The sequence below is a fragment of the Thalassophryne amazonica genome, chromosome 23 (assembly GCF_902500255.1).
Source record: "Thalassophryne amazonica chromosome 23, fThaAma1.1, whole genome shotgun sequence".
NCBI classification, from domain to species: domain Eukaryota; kingdom Metazoa; phylum Chordata; class Actinopteri; order Batrachoidiformes; family Batrachoididae; genus Thalassophryne; species Thalassophryne amazonica.
The window spans coordinates 35,659,171-35,680,520 of NC_047125.1; the positions used below are offsets into that span (position 1 = coordinate 35,659,171).

Genomic DNA, 21,350 nt, shown 5'->3' on the forward strand with positions numbered 1-21,350 from the left:
GATATTGTGGTGTTGGAAATTTGCCTCTTTGGGGTCTCAAATTGCCTTGTGAATTGTGTTTTGCACATGTCATGCATGCTCTACAATGCTGTTTTGCATATGCATCGAACCCATAAAGACAAAAAATAGATTGCAATTGCGATATCATACCCCCTGATGAGACATGCGTCACGCCATGGCTTATAATAGCTGCCCATTTAAACATATTTTTTGGCAATATGGGTTTCTTTTGTGGGCATACGTACAAATCATTTGCATACGTAGCTCCTTTATTTATCCACATCTGTTTTTCAGCTGCTTGTGCTGAAAATGAGGATGGCAATGAAGCAGAATCCAATACTTCTGCTGGCCTGTGTTCCCGCTCTTTTATTAGAGATGCCCTCATTACATCATAAAACTTGTCCTAAGGGGGGGGGGGGGGGGGACAACGCGAGACAAGTTTCTTCCCGTAACATACAGTTTCTTTCTTTTACTCTTATCGTCGGAGGTCAGCACATCTCGTTCGTCTGTTGCAGTTATCAGCTGTTGTGCATCTGCCTGGAGTGTCCTGGTCTTCACACTAAGCATCACGTCACAACAGTCAAAAACAACCTTCAGGTCTATTACTCCCAGTTCATGACTGACCCCGTCATGCTTCACTCCCAGTCGTTAGCGGCTACAAAAACAAGTTGTATAATAATAATAATAATAAGTACATCCAGCTCTTCATTCCCAGTTCAGATTGACCCCAGCATGCTAAAACAAGGTTGAATAACACATACATTCTCGGGGTTAGGTGCAAACAGCACAACACCGTTTTCATAAGAAAGAAGACAAAGGTACAAATGTTTAACAGTGATAACATATATATATATATATATATATATATATATATATATATATATATAAAATCCTTAACACTGTGTTTTGACTGTGTTGGTGTTTTGACTGTGTTTTGACAGTGTTTGTGTTTTGACTGTTTTGACAGTGTTTGTGTTTTGACAGTGTTTGTGTTTTGACTGTGTTTGTGTTTTGACTGTGTTTTGACTGTGTTTTGACAGTGTTTGTGTTTTGACAGTGTTTGTGTTTTGACTGTGTTTGTGTTTTGACTGTGTTTTGACTGTTTGTGTTTTGACTGTGTTTTGACAGTGTTTGTGTTTTGACTGTTTTGACAGTGTTTGTGTTTTGACTGTGTTTGTGTTTTGACTGTGTTTGTGTTTTGACAGTGTTTGTGTTTTGACTGTGTTTGTGTTTTGACAGTGTTTGTGTTTTGACTGTGTTTTGACAGACTCCTCCTTTTTGGTGTTCTGGTATTTCACCGGTTGTTAATGTTGGAAAATCAAACATATGTAACCCAAAATGTTCTTCTCTTGCACAATCAAGTTTGATTATATTTGAGGACGGATGGACACGTGCAGGTTACGACCTTCTTTATCAACGGAAGTTTTCATAAGTGTTCAACTTTTATTTGTTAAATTATGTGAATCCGTTTTAATTAAATGTGCTTGTTTTTCTTTGAACGACGGCAGCGCCAGCTTTTATTTTGAAGCGTCAGGGACGCGACGGAAGTGTTGCGCGTGGTGCCGCGTGCTTGCGGTGCCGCTGTCGCTGATGGCGGCGGGCTGTCGGAGGGTCGCGCGGAGCAGCGGGCAGCGGAGGCCCGGCGGAACCGTTAGTGACTGTTAAACGGCCGCCAGGCTCAGCCACCTAACACGCTACATGTATGTAAAGGTCTCATGTTTACGTGCACGAGCTGTGCCTGCGCACGTGTGCGCTACGTTCCGGGACCGTCGGTGGAATGTTTGTTCCGGTGACATTAATTAATCAGGAAAATCTTCCGCCGTTTTCACTCCGTCCAGCCTAAGTCTGATTTATTAAGTTGTTTTTTGTGTGTTTATACTACAAACGCATTGATTTGTTGGTCTAAATGTCTGTTTATTCACCTTCCCCCGGTTTTTGGCAGTTTGGTGACAAATTGATTCATTGTTTTGACATTGGTGTGTCTCCAGTTTGTTGTGATGGTGGAAATTAAACGTCTACTTTTTAAATGTTGTGTTAATATTATATCCTGACTTAATTTAGTTCTATTCAGATGAGAAATACTTGTGTCCAAATACTTCTGGTCCTGCTGGAAGTGTGGCTGTCTTGTTTTCGTGTCTTTATAATTTGTCTTTTTGATGTTGTCGTTGGTCGATGACAGCGGTGGGAGGGGCCTAAAAGTTTTGCGCAGTGTTTGTTGGCGGCACACCTGGACACGCCCTGTAAACTGTGGGCGGGGCGTTCATCAGTCTGTGTTTCATTGTTGATCAGTTTTATGTGTTGAAGTTGTTAATTGTCTCTAAAGTTTCCCATTACAGTTGACAGCCCAAAAATGCTAAAACATCTGAGGAGGGAGAAAATTGTAAAAACTGAAGCTGGATACATTTTGACTGGATTCATGATGTCATCAAATCCTAACTTTTTTTCCTGTCTTTTCTTTTTTCTTTGTCCAGCTGCAGACTTCCTGTTTTCTGTTCACGGTATCATTGCAGTACTACGCAGTGGGTTGGGGCTGTGTTAGCTAGTTGTGGCACAGCGGAACAGCAGCATCATTCAAGGTTAGCATCAGATTTAGAGTTCCTGTCAGCTGTAGGGGGCGCTAATGAGTCCTCAGACCTGCCCTGATTTGAGATGCTGTTGAGTTTGTACTTACACTGGCTTCTTCAAATGGAAACCCATCAGATTTCTGGGGGCCTCTTCAAATTTGGGGCCTACTGATTTGCTCCGCCTTCCTCGGTTGACCTGGCGAGGATGCAGTCTTCCAAAGAGCTGCTGCTTTTCATTGAAAATGTGAGCTAGCTTTGTGTTTATTTGCAGCGAGAAGAGATTATCAAATTTGGGCCCCGGAGCAACACTGACCCTAACCCTAACCGGACGGCACCTAAAAAAGTTAAACTTTAGAAAAATGTAGCTGCTTTCACACATCAATTACATTTTAGCAGCTAACGTTAGTTAGCGGCTAGTGGCTAACAGCAGGTAGCGGTGGCGCGGTGGGGCTAAGTCCGGGTAGAGCAGGGGTGCGATGGAGTACCACTCCGGTGGCAGCCTGCCCCTGCTAGGGAGACCACGGTACTGCGCCGGGACCAGCGCTAACGGAGGATACCTGTGTGAGACGGGACACTGCTGCGGAGAGAGCGGCTGCTGCACCTACTACTACGAACTCTGGTGTAAGTTTGTTTCAAATACCTCGGCCAGATCACTCAAGTTTCTGTGTATTTTTCTGAGCTGACATGTCCAGGCTCAACCAAACCTTTTCTCACAATGTTTAAACTTTACAGGCTTCATATTCTGCACCAGAATGAATTTTCCCCACTAAAAACCTCCAGTCCTGAAGTTCTCTCAGTAAAACATCTCCAACCCTTTTTGGAGCTGGTTTCTCTTCCAGACTCGGCCGTTTGACTGTGCAGTGAAAACTGATGTGGTGGTTTCTGAATGCGGCTGCAGGGTTTTGGCTGCTGTGGACCGTCCTGATCCTGTTCAGCTGCTGTTGCGCGTACCAACACCGTCGAGCCAAACTCAGAGTCCAGCAGCAGCAGAGGCAGCGGGACATCAGCCTCCTGGCCTACCATGGAGCCACATCTTACCCATCCTCCATGCTGGATCTCAGTAAGACTCCAGACTCTGTGTCTATTGCTGACGTGCCAAGGCTCCAATCAGATGTTCTGATGTGCTTCCTGTTCAGGTTTCTTGGCGTCTTTGAAGCTGCCGTCCTATGATGAGGTTGCTGCTCAGCCCTCCACCCCTCCCCCCCCGTACAGCTCGGTGTTCACCACCCCTCGTTACCTGCAGCCGCCCCGTGCTGCAGAACCCCACCTGCTGACGCAACATAGCCCCCTGCTGCACAGGCCGCTCAATGACGGTCCATCCTCCCTGAGCTCCGACAACAGGTGAAACTGCCGGAAGGTTAGGGAGTTAGGCGATGTGGTTAGGACAGGGGTGGCCAAGTTCGGTCCTCGAGAGCCACCTTCCTGACACTCTTAGTTGTCTCCCTGCCCCAACACACCTGAATCCAATGAAAGGCTCATTAAAAGTCTGCTAACGATTCTTTCATTGGATTCAGGTGTGTTGGGGCAGGGAGACAACTAAGAGTGTCAGGAAGGTGGCTCTCGAGGACCGAATTTGGCCACCTCTGGGTTAGGAGGTTAGGTGTTAGGGTTAGGATTAGGTTAGAGGGTTAGGAGGTGAGGATAGGGTTAGATTAGGGTTTGGGGTTAGGAAGTGGAGTTAGGGGTTAGGAGGTGAGGTTAGGGGATTTGGTGGAGTTGGGAGGTTAGGGGTTTGATTAGGAGGTGAGGTTAGGGTTTTTTTTTTTTTTAGTCTGAGCTGTTTGTACTGTGACACCAGCTGGAGTTTTTCTCGTTGTTACCTACATGCTAACTTTTTGCTTGTCGTTTCTTGTTTCAACTGCAAAACAAGAAATGGGTTTTCGACTGTTTTGAATCCAAACCTGTCAGATCTTTGAGCTTGCTGATGTGTTTTCAGATCATATCACACATGATGTCAGCGATCTGTCTGATCCATTACACTGGTCAACATGATTTTTCTTCCTTGGAGTTTTTTTAGCATTGGGTCATTTGGGGGTGCTGAATCTGAATCTGGTGTCAGTTTTTGATAATCACATCACATTTTTGAGATATAAAAACATATTTCTTTTATCAAGCATTGAAGCAAAAGCTGCACTTTCATACACCTCTTTGACGCCATAAACGATATTACGGTGAACCTGGTTTAAAAACTGTGCTTCTGAAGCTGCTTTTTGTGATTAGTGGTGTCAAACTTGAGTGAATGAGCTTACTTTCTGACCCAACACTGGTTGATTGTCTAGTTTTTGTTTTTCCATATAGAATAAATGTTTGGTTTTATTGCTTTGTGACTTTACATTTTTTTTTGTCTTAATTCTTGTAGCTCCAGTTGTTCCTGTGACTCCTGCTGCCCCTCCTCTCCATGTAGCTCCTCCCTCTCCGCACCTGCCACCTATGAGACTGACACAAGTCACAATTCCACGCCCAATGAGGCAGCTCCCCTCACACGTGATGTCACCTTGGAGACCATCGCCACCGCTGCAACCCGCCTGGAGCTGGACGAGGCTCCGCCTCCTCCTCAGACCATGGCTCCCACTGTCACCATTGACATCTGCAACACAGCTACTGCTGGAGGAACCGTGGCTTCCGACTCAGCGCATCTGAGCCAAACTGCTACTGTGGTGGGTGTAACCAGGGAGTCTTTGCCCTCTACCTGTTCAGAAAAGGCTATGCCTGTTAAAACTACATCTCCCATCATGCAGCAGCTGGACTTGGCACCACATACCCCACAAATCAGCATCTGTAGGTCAAGTACAGGTTCTAGTCCAACTAGTGATAGCCAGCCAGCAAACATAGGAAGCTGTACCAAGGACCTTGAACCTACCAGTGCCTCAGACGCCACCTTGACTTCAGGCACGTCAACTCCAGCTGCCGACATTCCTGATGTCCCAAATTTTGCTCAGTCCTTCAAACCCGTCAATCCAGCTTCAGATACAGCTTATGATGTTTGTAGTCCATCCTCCAAACCGTCTCCTGAAAGTGGCAGAGCTTTTCCCCTGATTCCAGGATCTCTTGCTCTTTCAACCTCTGGATCCATTTCCTCTGCAGTTCTAGTTCCAGTTTCTCCAAACCATATCAAAACTCCAAACCCAATATCTACAGACTACATCCGAACTCCAAAACCAACAAAAACGACCCCAACACAAGAAGACCCTTTATATAGCAGCATTACCCAAGTCCCTGTCTTAAAACCTGGAGACCATAACCAGATTACAGACACATTCCAAACAAATATTTGCCAAGTTCCAGAACCTGTTGCAGTGAATGTTCCCCATGTTCCAGGACCATTTCAATCCAGTACTCCCAGAGTTCTAACAAATCTTTCACAGGCTCCATATCCTGAACAAACAAACCATATCCAGGCTGTAGAACCATTGCAAACAAACTGTTGCTATACTCTAGCCCCTGTATCAGCATACCCTGTAGACCCAATAACCACAAATCTCACTCTGGTGCTGAGCTCATCATCTAATGTCTCTCTGGTGCCAGGCTTACTATCGAACCCAACTGTAGTTCAAGCACCTACACACTCGAGCCTTACTCTAGTTCCAGCCACGGCATCCAGCACATCTGCCTTAGCCCATTGCCAGGACTCTGGACTGTTTTCTCAGTCAGGTCTGTCTGTAGTTCCTCTAAGCCCAGTGTCAGGCCCATTTCCACATCCAGAGGGTGTTGGAATTCTTTCATTTATCACAGATACTGCTCCAACACCAGGTTTAGGTCCTTCAGTGATCGGGCCTCAGTCTTCACAGTTGAACCCTGTCAGTCAGTTGCTATGTGATAGCCAGCCAAGTTTTCCTTCTGGTTCTGGACCACATCATGGTTTTGGCTTCCTTGCTGCATCACTACTTCCTTCCCCAGCTCTGACCACTTCTACCTGCCCAAGCATTACTGTAGAGTTTGATCCTTCTTTATCTCCTCAGTCTCTCCTTGCAGTACCCTCCCTGTCCTTTCTTCCATCACTTCCCTCTGCACCTTCTGTCCTCTCCTCTGCAGTTGTGTCCCCCACCTCCCTTCTGGGCCCAACTCTACTTCTAGACCCCCTCACTGCTCTGCACCAGTCCGAACAAGGGTGCTTGTCCTCTGGCCATGCTTCCTCCCTCTCTCCTTCACCTCGGTCCACTCAGTCTCCACCAAAACAGACCCTCTTCTCCCCTTGTGTGGATGTCATAGAGCCTGGACCTCCAAGTTGGGAAGAGGATGGCGGGGAGGACCAGGAGGAAGTAGACCATGCTGATGATGAAGATGAGGACATGGGAGCTGACGAGAGCCAATACAGACATCGGCGACTGACTGGGGATTCTGGGATTGAGGTGTGCAGGTGTCGAGTAAAGGAGGATGAGGAAGATGAAGACAACGTGGAGGCGAGGAAGGAGGATGGCAGGCTAGGAGTAGAAAATGGAGGAGAGAAGGATAAGCGGGGAGGTGATGTCACGAGTTACCATGACTCAGTGGACTGCCCTGCCAGAGGTCAGTTAACCTCCGAGGAAGGTCTGACACTGTGTAACCCCATCCCGACCACCCCGCCAGACTCTGGTGTTGGTGAAGAAGCTGTTGTAGTCATGGAGACTGTGTGATTGACAGAAATGGTTGATCAACCTGTTTGTCACCTAAAACCAGAGGTCAATAAGTTAACTAATAACTAATTAGTGTAGCTGGACGCTTGTGAAAGCAGTTTGTTGTGGAGGAATTGTGTGTGTGGCAGGTTGGGGAGTACACGTTGGAACACGCTTGGACGTTTGCTCAGTGATTTCATTCCCTTTGGGTCAGACGCCTCTCAGCTGTGTAGAAAGCGTAAACCCCGGGGGGGGGTAACTGAAGTTCCACCTGGAGCCGCAAAATGTTTTTGGAAAACTATCCTTTGTTCTATTGATCCGTTCTGTTGCGACACTTGTGCTAGTCGGTATCTTTGTATCGCTGAAATGCGCTTTAAAATTTTAGTTTGTTGATTTTGTGGGATATAAACCCAAACAAGTATTTGCTTCAAACAAACCAGCACAAAGCTTGATTTTGAATCTGTCGCTTCAGCTGCACGTTAAAAACTCCAACTGCGTGAATAAAACCAACATTTAAGGAGATGATCCTCCCTCTAGTGGAGAGGAGCTGCTACAGCGCCTAAAAATAACAGCTTGAACATCTGCACACTGTCTTAAAACCTAGTCGTGTTTCAGTCCAGCATCTGAAGGTGTGATCTGGAGCGTGCTGAGGCCACACCCCCCTGCAATATTTAAATATCAAAGGCTTTGCTTGTGATAAATGAGCTGTTTTTATTCGTACTTGGATCTGTAAACACTGAAGAAATCTAAAACCTGAGATGGCACAAAGTTGTATCTGATTTGATGTGGCAGGACAGCGAGCCACTCGCCGCTCTTGCGTGTACATCTGTGCCACTTTGATTCCTGCTTAGGCTTTCCTGGATTACTTCTTTTTCTTCGGGTTCAGCAGATGTTCTCTCTCTCCGAGACCTATTGTGTTGTGTTTTTACCATCAGACAAAGAGCAAAGATTGTTATGGCTTCACATGTGGTCTTCTGGACAAATGGCGCCCCCATGTGGCGTAGATATAGCAGTTCCTCCACAACTGTCGCAGTTAGTAATGTGTAGTGCCTCGCTAGGCCAGAAATTTAGCTTCTTGCTTTGTGAGCCACATGGCTAATTACACAGTTTTGGTACCTCGGAGGGTTTTCATGTTTTTGTTCAAAATGTGTTTTATAACATCACGTAGCCAGAAGGTGGCAGCTTTGGAACGGTGGCTGACACTCGTGGTGTTGTTTTTCTCACTTTATTGCTGGTAGCATTGAACGGCGTCAGCAACATGTAACATTTTTAAGGACGTCAGAAGTTAGTGGAAAACATGGCGGCAGAGTAACTTTGGCTTTGTGCAGACGTGATTATTTTCTCCCTCTGGAATGTGACAAAGAGGAGGTAAAGAGAATTCCAGCCTTTGTCCCATTTTTAAACACTTTCAACCCAAAAGTTCAGCGTTCAAATCCCAAAATGTGTTAGCCTCCTAGCTTAGCAACACCGTTGGTGTTAGCCTGCTAACATTAGCTTCCACAGGCTAACAGACAGAAATAAAAATGTTAAAACGCAAACCTTTCTGTTGCAGACACATTACGACTTTTCACTCAAAAAAGGTCACTTTGTTGTTTGAGTCATACACGTTAATTAAACTTATGCAACTTGGCATGAAGTCAGTGAGTGACTGAAAAAGTGAATTAAATATCTGACTAGCAGTTTTTCATATAAATGTGTCAGAAAAAGATGTTTTTGAGGTTTGTCGATGGTGGTGGTTTGGAGGCGGAGTCAGTCTGAACAGACTTGAATGAGGGCGTGGTCTCAGATATAATGTGTTCAGTGTGGCTGGGGGGTTTATACTTGGTCAACAAACGCGTCAATGTAATGACAGTAAACAAAGGCACCTTCGTGTCAGAAAAAACAAGACGAGTCACCATCACTGCCGCCTTTGTGCCAGAGTGACGCTCTGAAGTGTTCTGATCCAAGCGCGCCAAAAACAGATGCTGCTGGTCAAACCCTGTTTTACTCCTCTGGAGGGGAGGGGCCAGTGACATCATCAGACTGTCGAACCATGAACATCTTGACCTCAGAGGGCGGTGTGGATCTGCAAGGGGCCCAGTGGTTCTGGGAGGGACCCCGTGGATCTGGAGGGGTCCCATGGAACCCCATGTTCATGCTCCAACAGGAACTCATCTTACTTCATCACATGTTGGTTATGAAGGACTGTGGGTACCCGGCAGGTGGTGGTACAGGTGCCTGTGACAGACAAACCCTTGCTATTCGACAGGTGGCATGGTATTGTTGTGATGGCGGTGCCACGGTGGACTCAGCGTGCACGAGGCAGGACTGCCGTGCAGTTTTCAAACCTCTGAAAGGACTCTTTTGTGGGTGCCGATTCTGGACTGATGGAGGTCGTGGATGAACACAAAGCTGTTGTTTTTGTTGACCCGATGAGGTCATGTGTGTCTCCATGGTTACAGAGTGATGTCTGTCAGTACTTTAGCATTAGCGCTGTTACTGCTCTGTCTGGATGTGGCCTTTAGAATAGAATGTCTGGAACTCAAGTTCCCAGAAGCCTTTGCAGCTCTGACATCAGCCTCATGAAGGAAGATCTGTGATTAATTTCTGCTCATAAAACTACTGAATGATAAATCTGAAGAATGATCACAAAGTTTATGATTTGGCTCCTCCTGACAGAGACTTGAATTGTATTTATTTCTTGTTGTTGCTGTGACTGGAGAAGCAGCAGACGAAGCCCAGCAGCGGAGCAGATAACAGAACGTTTACAGAGGAATCCTTCAGATGGTGATACAAGCACCAGATAGACATGAACTCCAACTGGCCACTTCAATTTTTAAGTTTTGACCCCTGACCTGGCCACCTATTGAAAATTCACATCTGAGGAGTATTTGTGTTAAATGTGGTTCTTGTTTCATCATTTGCAGGATTTTTTCCAGTTACCTGCTGCACTATCCAGTCCAAGCCACTGGGGGGCGCTGTATAACCGGACTTGAATCACGGCACTGGATACCAGGGCTGTTTCTGTGTTGCTCTACAGCAAGGCAGCAGTTCTGCCAGGGTTGGAGGTCTGATTCCCGCTTGGTGAATTCTTAGTGTGTCCTTGCATGAGGCTGACGTTAGCGCTATGCTAACTTTGAAACGGACTTTATCTGTTTTTATACTTTCTGAAGAGTTTTTTCATCAGACTTCACTTGAGCATAAAATGATTCTAGAACAGAGAGGATTGTTTCACATGAATGTTGATTTTTATATATTATGGAGTTACTCAACAAAACTTGTAGCTAATCAAACAAGTGCACATTAGCTTACCTTCAGTTTGTTTGGTCCAACAAGCTGTTTGCAAAGTGGATTTATTTATTTTTTTTATGTGAACTGAAAGAGCATTTGAAGACTTTTTAAGAAGAAATGACTTGAATGCTGACTTTTATTTTGAAAAGATACCACATGAAACCTGAAACCAGCTCCGCCCTTTAATGTGGCTCTAGCCCGACAACTGGCCCGGCCGCGAGTATTTTATTCGTAGGATGTTTCTCGTGGTATGTAAATTCTCAGCCAGTCACAAATCAGTACCCACTACATCATTCACGCGATTAGCATACGATTAACACGCCAATGCGCATGCGCCAAAAGGTGAGCAAACACTGGCCACCACTTGCATTCTGGGTAAAATGTACTGATAATAAATGAATTGGTATTACGTGCTTCAAAAAGCTGAGCTTCGTGCTTCAAAAAGCTGAGCTTCGTGCTTCAAAAAGCTGAGCTTCGTGCTGTTGGAGTGTAGTGATTTTGGAATAATCTCAAAAATTTCTCCTGTTTGCTCACAAAAAGCAGAAAATTTAATGCTGACTGTCTGACTGGTGCGTTTCAATCTTTAAACTAACGTATCACTCCATTTATAGAGTGAAACATTAGTTTAGAGATACATTTTTAAAGATAGATAGTTTAAAGATACATTAAAGTTATTTGAATTAATGTATCACTTAAAGTTACTCATATTAACGTATCATGCCATTAAAAAAATTGTGCCAAAAGATGAACAAATACAGAGTAAACACTGGCCACCACTCCAAACTTCACCTACCACGTATTGGTGACATTGTGTTTGCCTCATGAATGAATTATAAATATAGTGTATGTTTTTTAGCTTTTATTTTATTTTATTATTATTATTATTATTATTTGCTGTTAGCACAGTTTAAGATAGTGTCCATCTCTCAGTGTAGTAGATCAGTGGAATCTGTTCAATGTGGTTTTCTTGGCTTCACTTTTATTTTGAGATGGTCCCAAATAATTCATGGGTTAATGAAAAGAGGGAACAGTGAAATTTGATGTCATCAACTATATCTTCTTTTATTAAACAAAATAAATATAAACTATAATCAGAACCATCAGGATTCAAAAATTCAATTTCCAAACAAATAGAAAACAAAACAAAACCAAAAAAAAAGAGGCAAAGACAATAGACTTCCTCTTGTTCAAGACGTACTTTTTCTGGCCCGCCCTGTAGTATCCAGAAAAACAAAGTACATGTATGTCACAGGTGGATCATACTAAACACTGTAAAAAGACGATGTAACCTGTTTTTTACTGTGCGTCTTCCTGAGACCTTTTGGCGCATGCGCGTTGGTATGTTAATCGTATGCTAATTGCATGAAGGGCGTAGTGGGTACTGACTTTGTGATTGGCTGAGAATTTACATTCCAGGAGAAACATCCTATGACTAAAATACTCGCGGCCGGGCCGCTATATTCAAATTAAGGTCTGGTGGGCAGCCATTGATAAACTATTCACCTGCGATAACCAAGTACAGCCTTCTAGTTATTTTTCAGATATTTTTACCACTTAGCTTAAAACATTTAGCACTTTTCAAACATTTCTCTCTGCTCAGCTGTCAGTCTGTCAGTCAGTCTGTCAGTCAGTCTGTCCTGCTCGGGCAGCAGATAACGTTTCAAACAGACTTCTGCTGCTGCTCACCTTCTAGCCAATCAGAGGACAAAAGGGCGGAACCCAGAGGCGAAAAGGGCGGAACCTTCACCTACCATACTACGTTTCACAAATTCGCAGCCGGGCCATGAATTGGGCCGGATCCTGGCGTGAGATTTGCCACCAATAGGAGAGCAGTGCTGGAATTCCCTCTCCTTGGTTGGTTCCACTCCTCCAGCCAATGCAAAGGAGTCGGTATCAGGTTATTTGGTCACATGACTTTTAGTCAAGATTCTGACATTTTGCTGATTGGCTGAGACACGCTGTTCTCTGATTGGCTGCAGTCTTTATCAGCTGGACCAATCACAGCCATGTTTTCAAAAACAGCTACCACAGTCTCTTTGTATAAGAGACTGTGGTACCAGTGCTAGTAGGAGAGCAGCGATCGTACCACATCAGTCACACTCTCACGAGCGCGACTAGCTTAGCTTATGACAAGCTAAAAGTGGACGCTCTCGTTATGGCCAAACAACTCTCCAGTTTCTGGGTATTCTGTGTTGGTACGCGCCCGCGGCCGACGTGCTTCATGAATTCCTGCACAAAAAGTAGTTCCTGTGAGATAATGAGTATATCTCATCTAAATTAATTCTAAAATTTACCAGTAATAAAATTATAAAGATAACTGAAGTTTTAAGAGCGGCCGTAATAAATATTTAAGAAACTTAAAGTTTATGAACAACTTCACCTGTTATTGTTCAAACACATTGTAAACACTGACACGATGGAGTTTGATGCAGAAGAGTTCAGAAAGATACGACTGGAATGTTTTGATGACCATTTACAGTTGGAGGTGAAAGAGTTGGGTGTGAACTTGGTGTTAAAGTCAGAACAAGAAGCTGCACTGAAAGAGATCAATCTGGGACAAAGAGACACATTCTGTGTGCCGTCGCTCCATCGAGAGCGGAGCAGGATGGACAAAGTAGTCCGGCGAGCTCAATCTGTGGGCGCGACATATCCCATAATTCCATAATGGCAGAGATGTCGGTCCAATCAGAGCAGCACTCTGAGCAGGGTGCACATCCACGTGAGGCTGATGCGCGGGCTGACGTCAGCGTCTCAACCGCTAACCAATCACAGGCTAGGAGAGAGGCCAGTATCTTGTCGGGCTAATGTGGCTCCCCTCAATTTATTTATTTTTAATTTATTTTTAAAGCAAGAGAGTAATTTGTGAAAGTGGTTTGTTCCCTTTAGAATATTTAGTTTGCATGGTGTTTGTTTTTGACAGACTAATATTTTCTTTAAATCTGATGAAAAAGAGTAAAAGTTGTTGTTGCCGTGTGAGAGAAAGCGTTTACAGCTTGGCTCCTTTCACTTTGTTTTACATAAAAAGAATTATAATAATACAACCCCAATTCCAGTGAAGTCGGGACGTTGTGTGAAATGTAAAGAAAAACAGAATACAATCATTTTCAAATCCTCTTCAACCTATATTCAACTGAATACACCACAAAGACAAGATATTTAATGTTCAAACTGATAAACTTTTTTTGTTTTTGTGCAAATATTTGCTCATTTTGTTCAGTTTGAACATTAAATATCTTGTCTTTGTGGTGTATTCAGTTGAATATAGGTTGAAGAGGATTTGAAAATGATTGTATTCTGTTTTTCTTTACATTTCACACAACGTCCCAACTTCATTGGAATTGGGTTTGTAATAAAAATGCTTTAACAAGCTTCAGAAATTCACCTGGTTTCTGTTTCAAACTGCCTCCAGTCATCATCTGTCTCAGCCACAGATATCTGAAGCTTTTCTACAACAATCATTTCCACATAAATTCAGCATTATTTAGTAATGAAAGACAGAGGAAGTGATCAGAGCACCGCGGCTACACGAGCTGCTAGCTGATGTGTTCACTGCGCCTCAGTCGTTTAATTGCATCACCAAGTATCTGCTCATTTCTGCTTCAAGCTGACTTTAGAATGATTTAAGAGGTTTTACTTTGTCATCTGATGGTTAATAATCATGTAAATTCATTTGATCGCTTTGGGTGTAGAGACTCTGTCTCAGCTGAGCCCCAAAATGATGCATTGTGCAGTGAAGGCAGGGCGGACCGATTTTTAGGGGGGACTGTTTGGTCTGCGACTCCTGTTCTGGCACCGTGCTCAGTGTGCCACTCTCGTCAGAGCAACATCTCTGTTATTTTGGCATTGTGGGATAGCTCGCCGGACTACTTTCGCCTGAACCGGCACTGAATTTTCCCACATAAGATGATGCTGCTGGATGACTGAGGATTTGGCTTATGATCATTTAGGCATAAAACACACAAGATGCACAAGTTCTTGTGCCACATGATGTATTTGTCCCCCCTAAAATGAACTGTCATCGCAGGTCTGGAAACTACGTTTTGTGCAGGAATTCATCAAGCATGTGGGCCGCGGGCGCGTACTAACACCGAATATACAGAAACTGCATATCGTTGTTTGGTCAAGAGCAGAGCGTCCACTGTTGGCTTGCCACGCCATTCTGGGTCCTGGCCATCAGTTTCTATTTAATCCATTGGATGGCGGCCTGTGAACTGTTGCCATCAGCTGCCATCTTGCTTCTATGATGTGCTGAAATAGATTATTTTCTGACTGAAAATGCTGTTTTATGCAGCATTCGGGAGCTGACAAGGGAGTATCAGCTGGTTAAATAAATAAAAAATAATAAATTGTGTTGTGAGCTTTCATAAGTGTGTATTATATGTAATATTAATGATGTGGGGAAATGACTAAAAATGGTGAATAAAGGTGAGAAAATGATTTTTAGTGTGTATCTGTATTCTGTAAAGTAGTGACTTCAGTTTTACTGCCTGAATGTTTTATGGTGATAAATATCTCACATTTAGTGATTCAATTAAAAGTCTCACTTTCATAAATTTCACTTTATCCCTTTTTAATCAACCTCAGGTTTTTCTTCACATCAGGTTTTCCATCCTGAGATATTCTGTCAGAGCAAATTCACAGAATGAAAATGTTTTTTTTGTTTGTTTTTCTGTTTGCTGGGTCACATGACACTCGCTTTGACTTTGTATATTCTACTAATATAAGAATATACACCAATGAGATTAATTTCTCTGTGATATATTCCAGTAAACTGTTTTCAGATTTCTTTCAACTTGGTACAGAAATTAATGAATAATCCGACTTTCCCCCTGTCTGGCTGGCTGGTTCATTTTATTTATATTATTTCATATTTTCGCAGAGCTGCAGGTGGGTTAAGAGCTGTCTTTAATATTAATATCTTTAATATGATGAGAGCGTGTGAAGCTTTTAGTTTCACCCCTGATTACTTCCCATCTTTAACTTCATAATGAAATTAATTAAGGATCAGACTAGTATCTGGTGTCGTGGCAGACAGAGAGTATGTTTGACAAACTGATGGAATTATTTTCTATCTGAACTGGGACCAACAAATTCATTCAAGTCTATTCTATAAATCGTCTGATCCTCTTCTGGATTTGTTTGGACAAATAGCCGCTGTACAAATGTGGGATAAATGTAACAGCAAAGTAGCAGCATGGAAAATACAGATTTATCCTGAAACTCTCTTGAAAACATTGATCATGTCCACATTGATTTCTATTTATATCTGGTTATTAAACGCCAACCAAGATGGTGGCGCTCTGGCAACAGTCAGCGAATAGGCGGATCGCCGCGGTCCTCCATCTAGTGACTAAATAGAAATCGATGGTCCTTGGTGTTTGTGTGAGGTTTGTAAACAAACATAATGAACACGTGTGTGTGTGTGTTAACCTTCAACCTTTTAAAAAGATTGTTTTGATTTTTGTATCTTTGCCTTTATGATGTCATCAGGCACCACACCTACAAAAACATCTTTTGCATCTCTTGCGTCATTAAAAAACAAAGTCAAATCAGTGCATATATGCAGCTCTGTTCAAACACAAAATGACAGAATGAGAATCTTTATTATCTTTATTTTTCTGGGGTTTTATTTCTTGATGGTGATTTTTGTTTTTTGTCTTTTTTTACACACATTTAAACACATTAGCATCAGCTCATTTTGTGTTGCCACCCCGCCCTCGGAGTAACAATGACCTTATAAGGTAAAGGCTGCAGAACCACACCCAGCTGCCCCTGCAGGTTGGGCGGGGCAGTGCCACTTGGCACATGGAAGCTCATTCGCTGGAGCAGAGAGGACAGGAAGAGGAAGAGTTCTAGCCTGGCCAGTGACTCGCCAACACAGACCCGAGGCCCCGCCCCGAATGGCATGAAGCAGGATGGCATCACCCGCTGGCCGTGGTCACCGAGGAAACGATCTGAAGGAGTAAAAGATGGCGGCAGTTTGAGGTAGGATGACATGTTTTGGGGGTTTCTGGGTGTGGTACCTGGATTAAAGAGGTCAGGTTTGTCCCACAGGCCGGCGTCATGGTGGATTGACCACATGTTCACTAAAACACGAGTACCACAGCTGATGGTGTGGCCGCCGATGCTGTGGGCGGAGACACAGGAGTCAGAGGAGCCTTTGAGGACATGGGGGTGGGGTATGGACGTACCTGCTGTTGGTGACGGCAGTGTGCGGGATCAGCACCGGGCTGACCGGGCGGATCCTCAAGCCCTCATTGATGACACAGTCCAGGTATGGCAGGCGTCCACGGTCTGACATGCACACAGCTCGATCCCCACCCACCTGCTCGTCCAGCTCCCTCTGAGCCCTCTGCTGGACCTGGACTCGGACCCAAGGCGACGAGTTCAGCACGAGTTCAGCAAACCATTGTGGTACTACACAGTATTGGGTAGGAGTACTCGGAGTACCTGTACCTCAGGGTGGTGCAGTAGGTAGGCCAGGATCCACAGCAGCGTGGTGGAAGTCGTCTCCACGCCGGCCCCAAACGCTTCTGCTGCAATCATCAGAACATGGTCGTCTGTAATCCCCTGACCCTCTGACCCCGATGACCTCTGACTCTGCCCCTGCAGCAGAGCGTCCAAAAGGTCACGGGGATCAGTGTCACTCAGGGCTGCCTGCAAACGGCATTGAGACACTTTCGTTAGACATTTGAGAAATCAATTGTTTGATGGATGTTCCTTAGCCCCGCCCCTTGTCCCACTCACTTCATGTTCCTTTTTTCCCCCCAAAAGGAAATGTGATTTTCTGTTCACGAGGACTGGCTGCATTTTTCAGTAATTTCCAAAGAGATGATGACATCAGGACTGAGATCTGCGCCTGTCTGTCTGTCTATCACCATGGAAACATGATGTCATAAAGACCACATGAAAACAAATCTATTTTAAAAAGGGCAAATTCCACTTATTTCGATTTTTATATGCTTGTTGAAGTTTTGTAATTTTTCTGAACAGAAAAATGTTTTTGGGGGTGGAGCGAACCAGCTCCTCCCCCATGCTGTGATTGGATTGTTGATTGTTTCTCGTCAAAAAATAGTTTTGTCATATGTATAATGGCATTGATATTAACAATAAAAACATTACTTACACAAATGTCGTTTTTTCAAGACCAAACCAAACATTACTCATTGGAGAAATGAGTTAAAACTTTATAAAAAGTCTTTATCAATGATTTAACCCAATAATGCTTGAAAACTAGTTTGATCAAATCAATCAATCAAGAATAATTTGATCTCTAAATATTCGGTTGCTGTATATTTTATTTTATTATATGTAACTGACATGCAATAAGCCCCTTATGTTTTTTTTTTATTATTATTATTATTATATGTGCAGCTGTTTCACGTTTTTGCACAGGACCTGTTTGTACACAATTTGATTCATAAGGAAGAAAAAGTTTTGTCAGATCTTTGCTGCCTCCTGCTGGATAAAATGTGATGTCACAAAGTTCACCTTCTGAACATTTCATTACTTTAAATAAACAACAGATATATTTAATTTTGTCGCTGGAGATTAAGCTTGTCTTTTGGAATAATTTCTGTAATTCCAACAACAGAAATTAAGCTTCTCCTCATCCCGTGAAATTCGTCCAGCGCCACCTTGTGGGCCTGCTGTGTAGGTTCAGCTCGTCATCCCAGACTCCGCCCTCCACTGTTACGTCACCTTGTGCTCCTGCAGTTTCTGAGTCAGCAGTCGGTCTCTGACCTGGATGCACTTCTTCAGCTTCCTGAGGGCGGCGCTCGGGAACACCTGAAGACACGCACGCCGTCAGTGTTTGTCTTCAGTGTGTGTGTCTGTGTGCTCGTTTGGCTTCAGTGTGTGTTTGTCTTTAGTAGAATCGAGCCTTTGTCATGGGACATGCATACAATGAAATGTGTCCTCTGCATTTAACCACCCTAATTACAGTTAGACACAATCCAACCACTAGGGGCAGTGTGAAGCCACAGTCCAGTGCTCGGGGACCAACTCCAGATGTAGAGACGCTGCCTTGCTCAGGGGCAGAGAAAGGAGCAGAGCCTAAACAAGCATGTTTCTGATTGCCTTCACTGTGTGCATGTGTCTTCAGTGTGTGTGAGTGTGTCTGTCTGTGTGTACCTTCATCCACGGGTAAATGTCCACCAGAGCTCCTCTGGCAATCGTCTGCACAATGCCATTGTTGTATTGCATCACTTCCTGTAGCTCGGCGTCTCCTGGCCCATAGGTGGCACTGAACACCAGCGTGCACACAACGTTAGTCACGGCTCGGGTCACTGCAGGAGATGGATCAAAGCCACGCCCCTTATTGGACAGGAGCTCGGCACACAGACTGTCCACACAGGACAGAACTAAGGACAGGGACAGAAATCAAAACTGAGCTGTCTATTCATCAGAGATCCCAGCATGCATGTCTCGGCTCCACCCACACCCGATGAGTGCCATCGGGTGTGGGTGGAGCCTGCAGAGTTGGGTGGAGTGATACCAATGTCCTGCAGTCGGTTGGTTCCTTCTCCGAACAGGGTGAAGGAGTTGTGGACGAGGCGACGGTGCGTCTTCCATAGCGGCGAGTAATCTGCGAAGGCAAGGTCTTTACCGTCGCGCGTCAGCAGGCTCGTGGTCACCTGGACACAGAGAAGGCGTGGCTTGTTTTGCAAAGCCCAGAGTCTTTATCGCTGCACTTCCTGCATCTACTTTGACCAACTGACTTTCAAACAGCATCAGCAAATCAAGATGGCAGACAGGGGCGTGGTCTCACCATGTAGGGTCGTCCAGCGAAGTCCCGGCCCCTCTGCAGCAGAACCTCTCTGGCATGTTGATGACTGTTGATGACCACAGTGTAGTGCGGGCCGAGAAACATCGCAAACACCGAGCCGTACCTGCACGCAAAACACGTTAACTCGCGCAACTGGTTAGCACTCAGAACGGCACCACGCATAGGGGAGTCAGACCTATAATCTGTGACTCACCTGAACTCCTGGACCAGGACTTCGAACTGAACCTGGACCCCGAGGAGCAGCGGTGACTCACCTGAACTCCGGGACCAGGACCTCGAACTGAACCTGGACGCCGAGGAGCAGCGGTGACTCACCTGAACTCCGGGACCAGGACCTCGAACTGAACCTGGACCCCGAGGAGCAGCGGTGACTCACCTGAACTCCGGGACCAGGACCTCGAACTGAACCTGGACGCCGAGGAGCAGCGGTGACTCACCTGAACTCCGGGACCAGGACCTCGAACTGAACCTGGACGCCGAGGAGCAGCGGTGACTCACCTGAACTCCGGGACCAGGACCTCGAACTGAACCTGGACGCCGAGGAGCAGCGGTGACTCACCTGAACTCCGGGACCAGGACCTCGAACTGAACCTGGACGCCGAGGAGCAGCGGTGACTCACCTGAACTCCGGGACCAGGACCTCGAACTGAACCTGGACGCCGAGGAGCAGCGGTGACTCACCTGAACTCCGGGACCAGGACCTCGAACTGAACCTGGACGCCGAGGAGGATGTGAACTCTTACTTGTGGGCCAGGTGGGTGAAGAGGAGATGAGGAGCAAGACTTCCTCCTAACCAGGGTAAACTGCCAAGGACTGGCAGCCGGGGGAGGCAGGGGATGGAGCTTCGACCCGGGGGAGGACAAGGTGAGGATTGCAGTCGGCTTGAAACCAGGACCACAATGGTGACCACAGCAACAATGCAGAGGACGAGTGAAGGTGATAAGGAGGAAGGGAGGTAGGAAGCGAAGACAAAAGGAGAGCAGAGACTCAGGAGCATGATGGAGGAGAGGAGCAAAATGAGGAGGGAGGAGGAGGAGTCCTGGTTTTTAATGTCCTCAGTGAGACCTTGTGTGTGTGTGTGTGTGTGTGTGTGTCCTCACAAGGACACATAAACAAGACTGTGCTTCACTGCAAAAAAAAAAGAAAAAAAAAAGCTGAAACTTGAAATTCAGATTCAGTGTTTGACTTTCAAGTTCAACTTGAGATGTTGACACTGGTTATCTTTGGTTCTGTCACTCTGGTTTGGGTCCCTGTCAGATCACGGTGGGATGGCACCTTAGTGTTGGCTTCCATAGAGGTCAGCAGTGAGAACACAGTGTGTGATTAGACGCTTCACACTCGCCAAAACTGAAGCTCATTTGAAACTAATCTTGTTCCAGGATCAGCAGATCCATCAACACTGGTGATGACATCACCAAATCCAACTACTCACTGACTTCTCTGTCACATGACCTCATGTTTCTCAGTTTTTGTTTGTTTTTAATCTGTCAGGTCTGGGGCCGTGTGCCCGGGCTGCACCTCACTGCATCCATCACACCGTAAAACCACCTGGGACCCTGGATAGCAACCACCCAGCCAGATGACCAGTCCATCAGTCTCCCCAAAGGAACCAGCGACCTGCTGCAGCAAGAAGCTGGAAATAAATCTTAAGACTCCAGGCACAGAGAGCTGTGTGAGACGCTCATATCCCATCACCCTTTTCTTCCAGTCCGTAGTTCTAGACTGGAACACAGACTGTCTCCTCCTGCCTAGAGGAGCTCAGTTCCTGTCCCACAAACCTCTGGAGCTGACTCCACCACTGTTTCACAGCCTTTGCAATCTCGTCCAGATTGGGTGGTTCACAGCTGACTGAAGAATCAGCTCTAAGAACCCTGGGGTCAGAAATGTCCAAAATCCCGGCAGGAGGATGAGCTCAGGACAACTGCCTGAAGTAGCCCAGCATGACAGATCAGCAGAGACATCTGTCCGAACTGAACCGTCCTCTGCCATAACTGCAGTGGGACGAGGTGTAGGTCTGGAGGTACACAGTGCTTTCATTCCTCTGTAACCAGGTCGAGGGTCACTAGACCATGGATGGTGTGTCACCTGATCAGAGATTCCTCAACCAAAGGCCTCCTCGTCCATTCTCAGGACTAT

At 45.3% G+C, this 21,350-nt stretch overlaps 2 protein-coding genes across 2 annotated transcripts; one reads left to right on the top strand and one right to left on the bottom strand.

The window, feature by feature from the left end:
* The first annotated feature begins 1,568 nt into the window (after positions 1–1,568).
* Positions 1,569–12,358, top strand: LOC117504785 (mucin-5B-like). Its single transcript, XM_034164281.1, has 6 exons — positions 1,569–1,700; positions 2,472–3,185; positions 3,463–3,624; positions 3,701–3,905; positions 4,924–7,260; positions 7,301–12,358. The coding sequence occupies exons 2-5, from the start codon at positions 3,041–3,043 to the stop codon at positions 7,175–7,177; spliced, it is 2,766 nt and encodes a 921-aa protein (XP_034020172.1). The 5' UTR covers positions 1,569–1,700; positions 2,472–3,040; the 3' UTR covers positions 7,178–7,260; positions 7,301–12,358.
* Positions 12,359–16,087: 3,729 nt separating this feature from the next.
* LOC117504680 (steroid 17-alpha-hydroxylase/17,20 lyase) lies at positions 16,088–19,584 on the bottom strand. Its single transcript, XM_034164175.1, has 9 exons — positions 19,530–19,584; positions 19,197–19,317; positions 18,924–19,062; positions 18,560–18,789; positions 18,128–18,214; positions 16,883–17,083; positions 16,618–16,787; positions 16,450–16,553; positions 16,088–16,380 (listed from the first exon to the last, which is right to left on the bottom strand). The coding sequence occupies exons 2-9, from the start codon at positions 19,296–19,298 to the stop codon at positions 16,115–16,117; spliced, it is 1,299 nt and encodes a 432-aa protein (XP_034020066.1). The 5' UTR covers positions 19,299–19,317; positions 19,530–19,584; the 3' UTR covers positions 16,088–16,114.
* Positions 19,585–21,350: the final 1,766 nt, after the last annotated feature.

Excerpts from the sequence above, each read along its gene's own strand:
- LOC117504785 (XM_034164281.1), top strand. The coding sequence starts at position 3,041 with ATGGAGTACCACTCCGGTGGCAGCCTGCCCCTGCTAGGGAGACCACGG. Across the intron at positions 3,186-3,462 it reads CTACTACTACGAACTCTGGT|GGTTTTGGCTGCTGTGGACC; the intron begins GTAAGTTTGTTT and ends ATGCGGCTGCAG. Across the intron at positions 3,625-3,700 it reads ATCCTCCATGCTGGATCTCA|GTTTCTTGGCGTCTTTGAAG; the intron begins GTAAGACTCCAG and ends CTTCCTGTTCAG.
- LOC117504680 (XM_034164175.1), bottom strand. The coding sequence starts at position 19,298 with ATGTTTCTCGGCCCGCACTACACTGTGGTCATCAACAGTCATCAACAT. Across the intron at positions 18,790-18,923 it reads CAACCGACTGCAGGACATTG|TTCTGTCCTGTGTGGACAGT; the intron begins GTATCACTCCAC and ends CCCTGTCCTTAG. Across the intron at positions 17,084-18,127 it reads AGAAACTGCAGGAGCACAAG|GCAGCCCTGAGTGACACTGA; the intron begins GTGACGTAACAG and ends TGCCGTTTGCAG.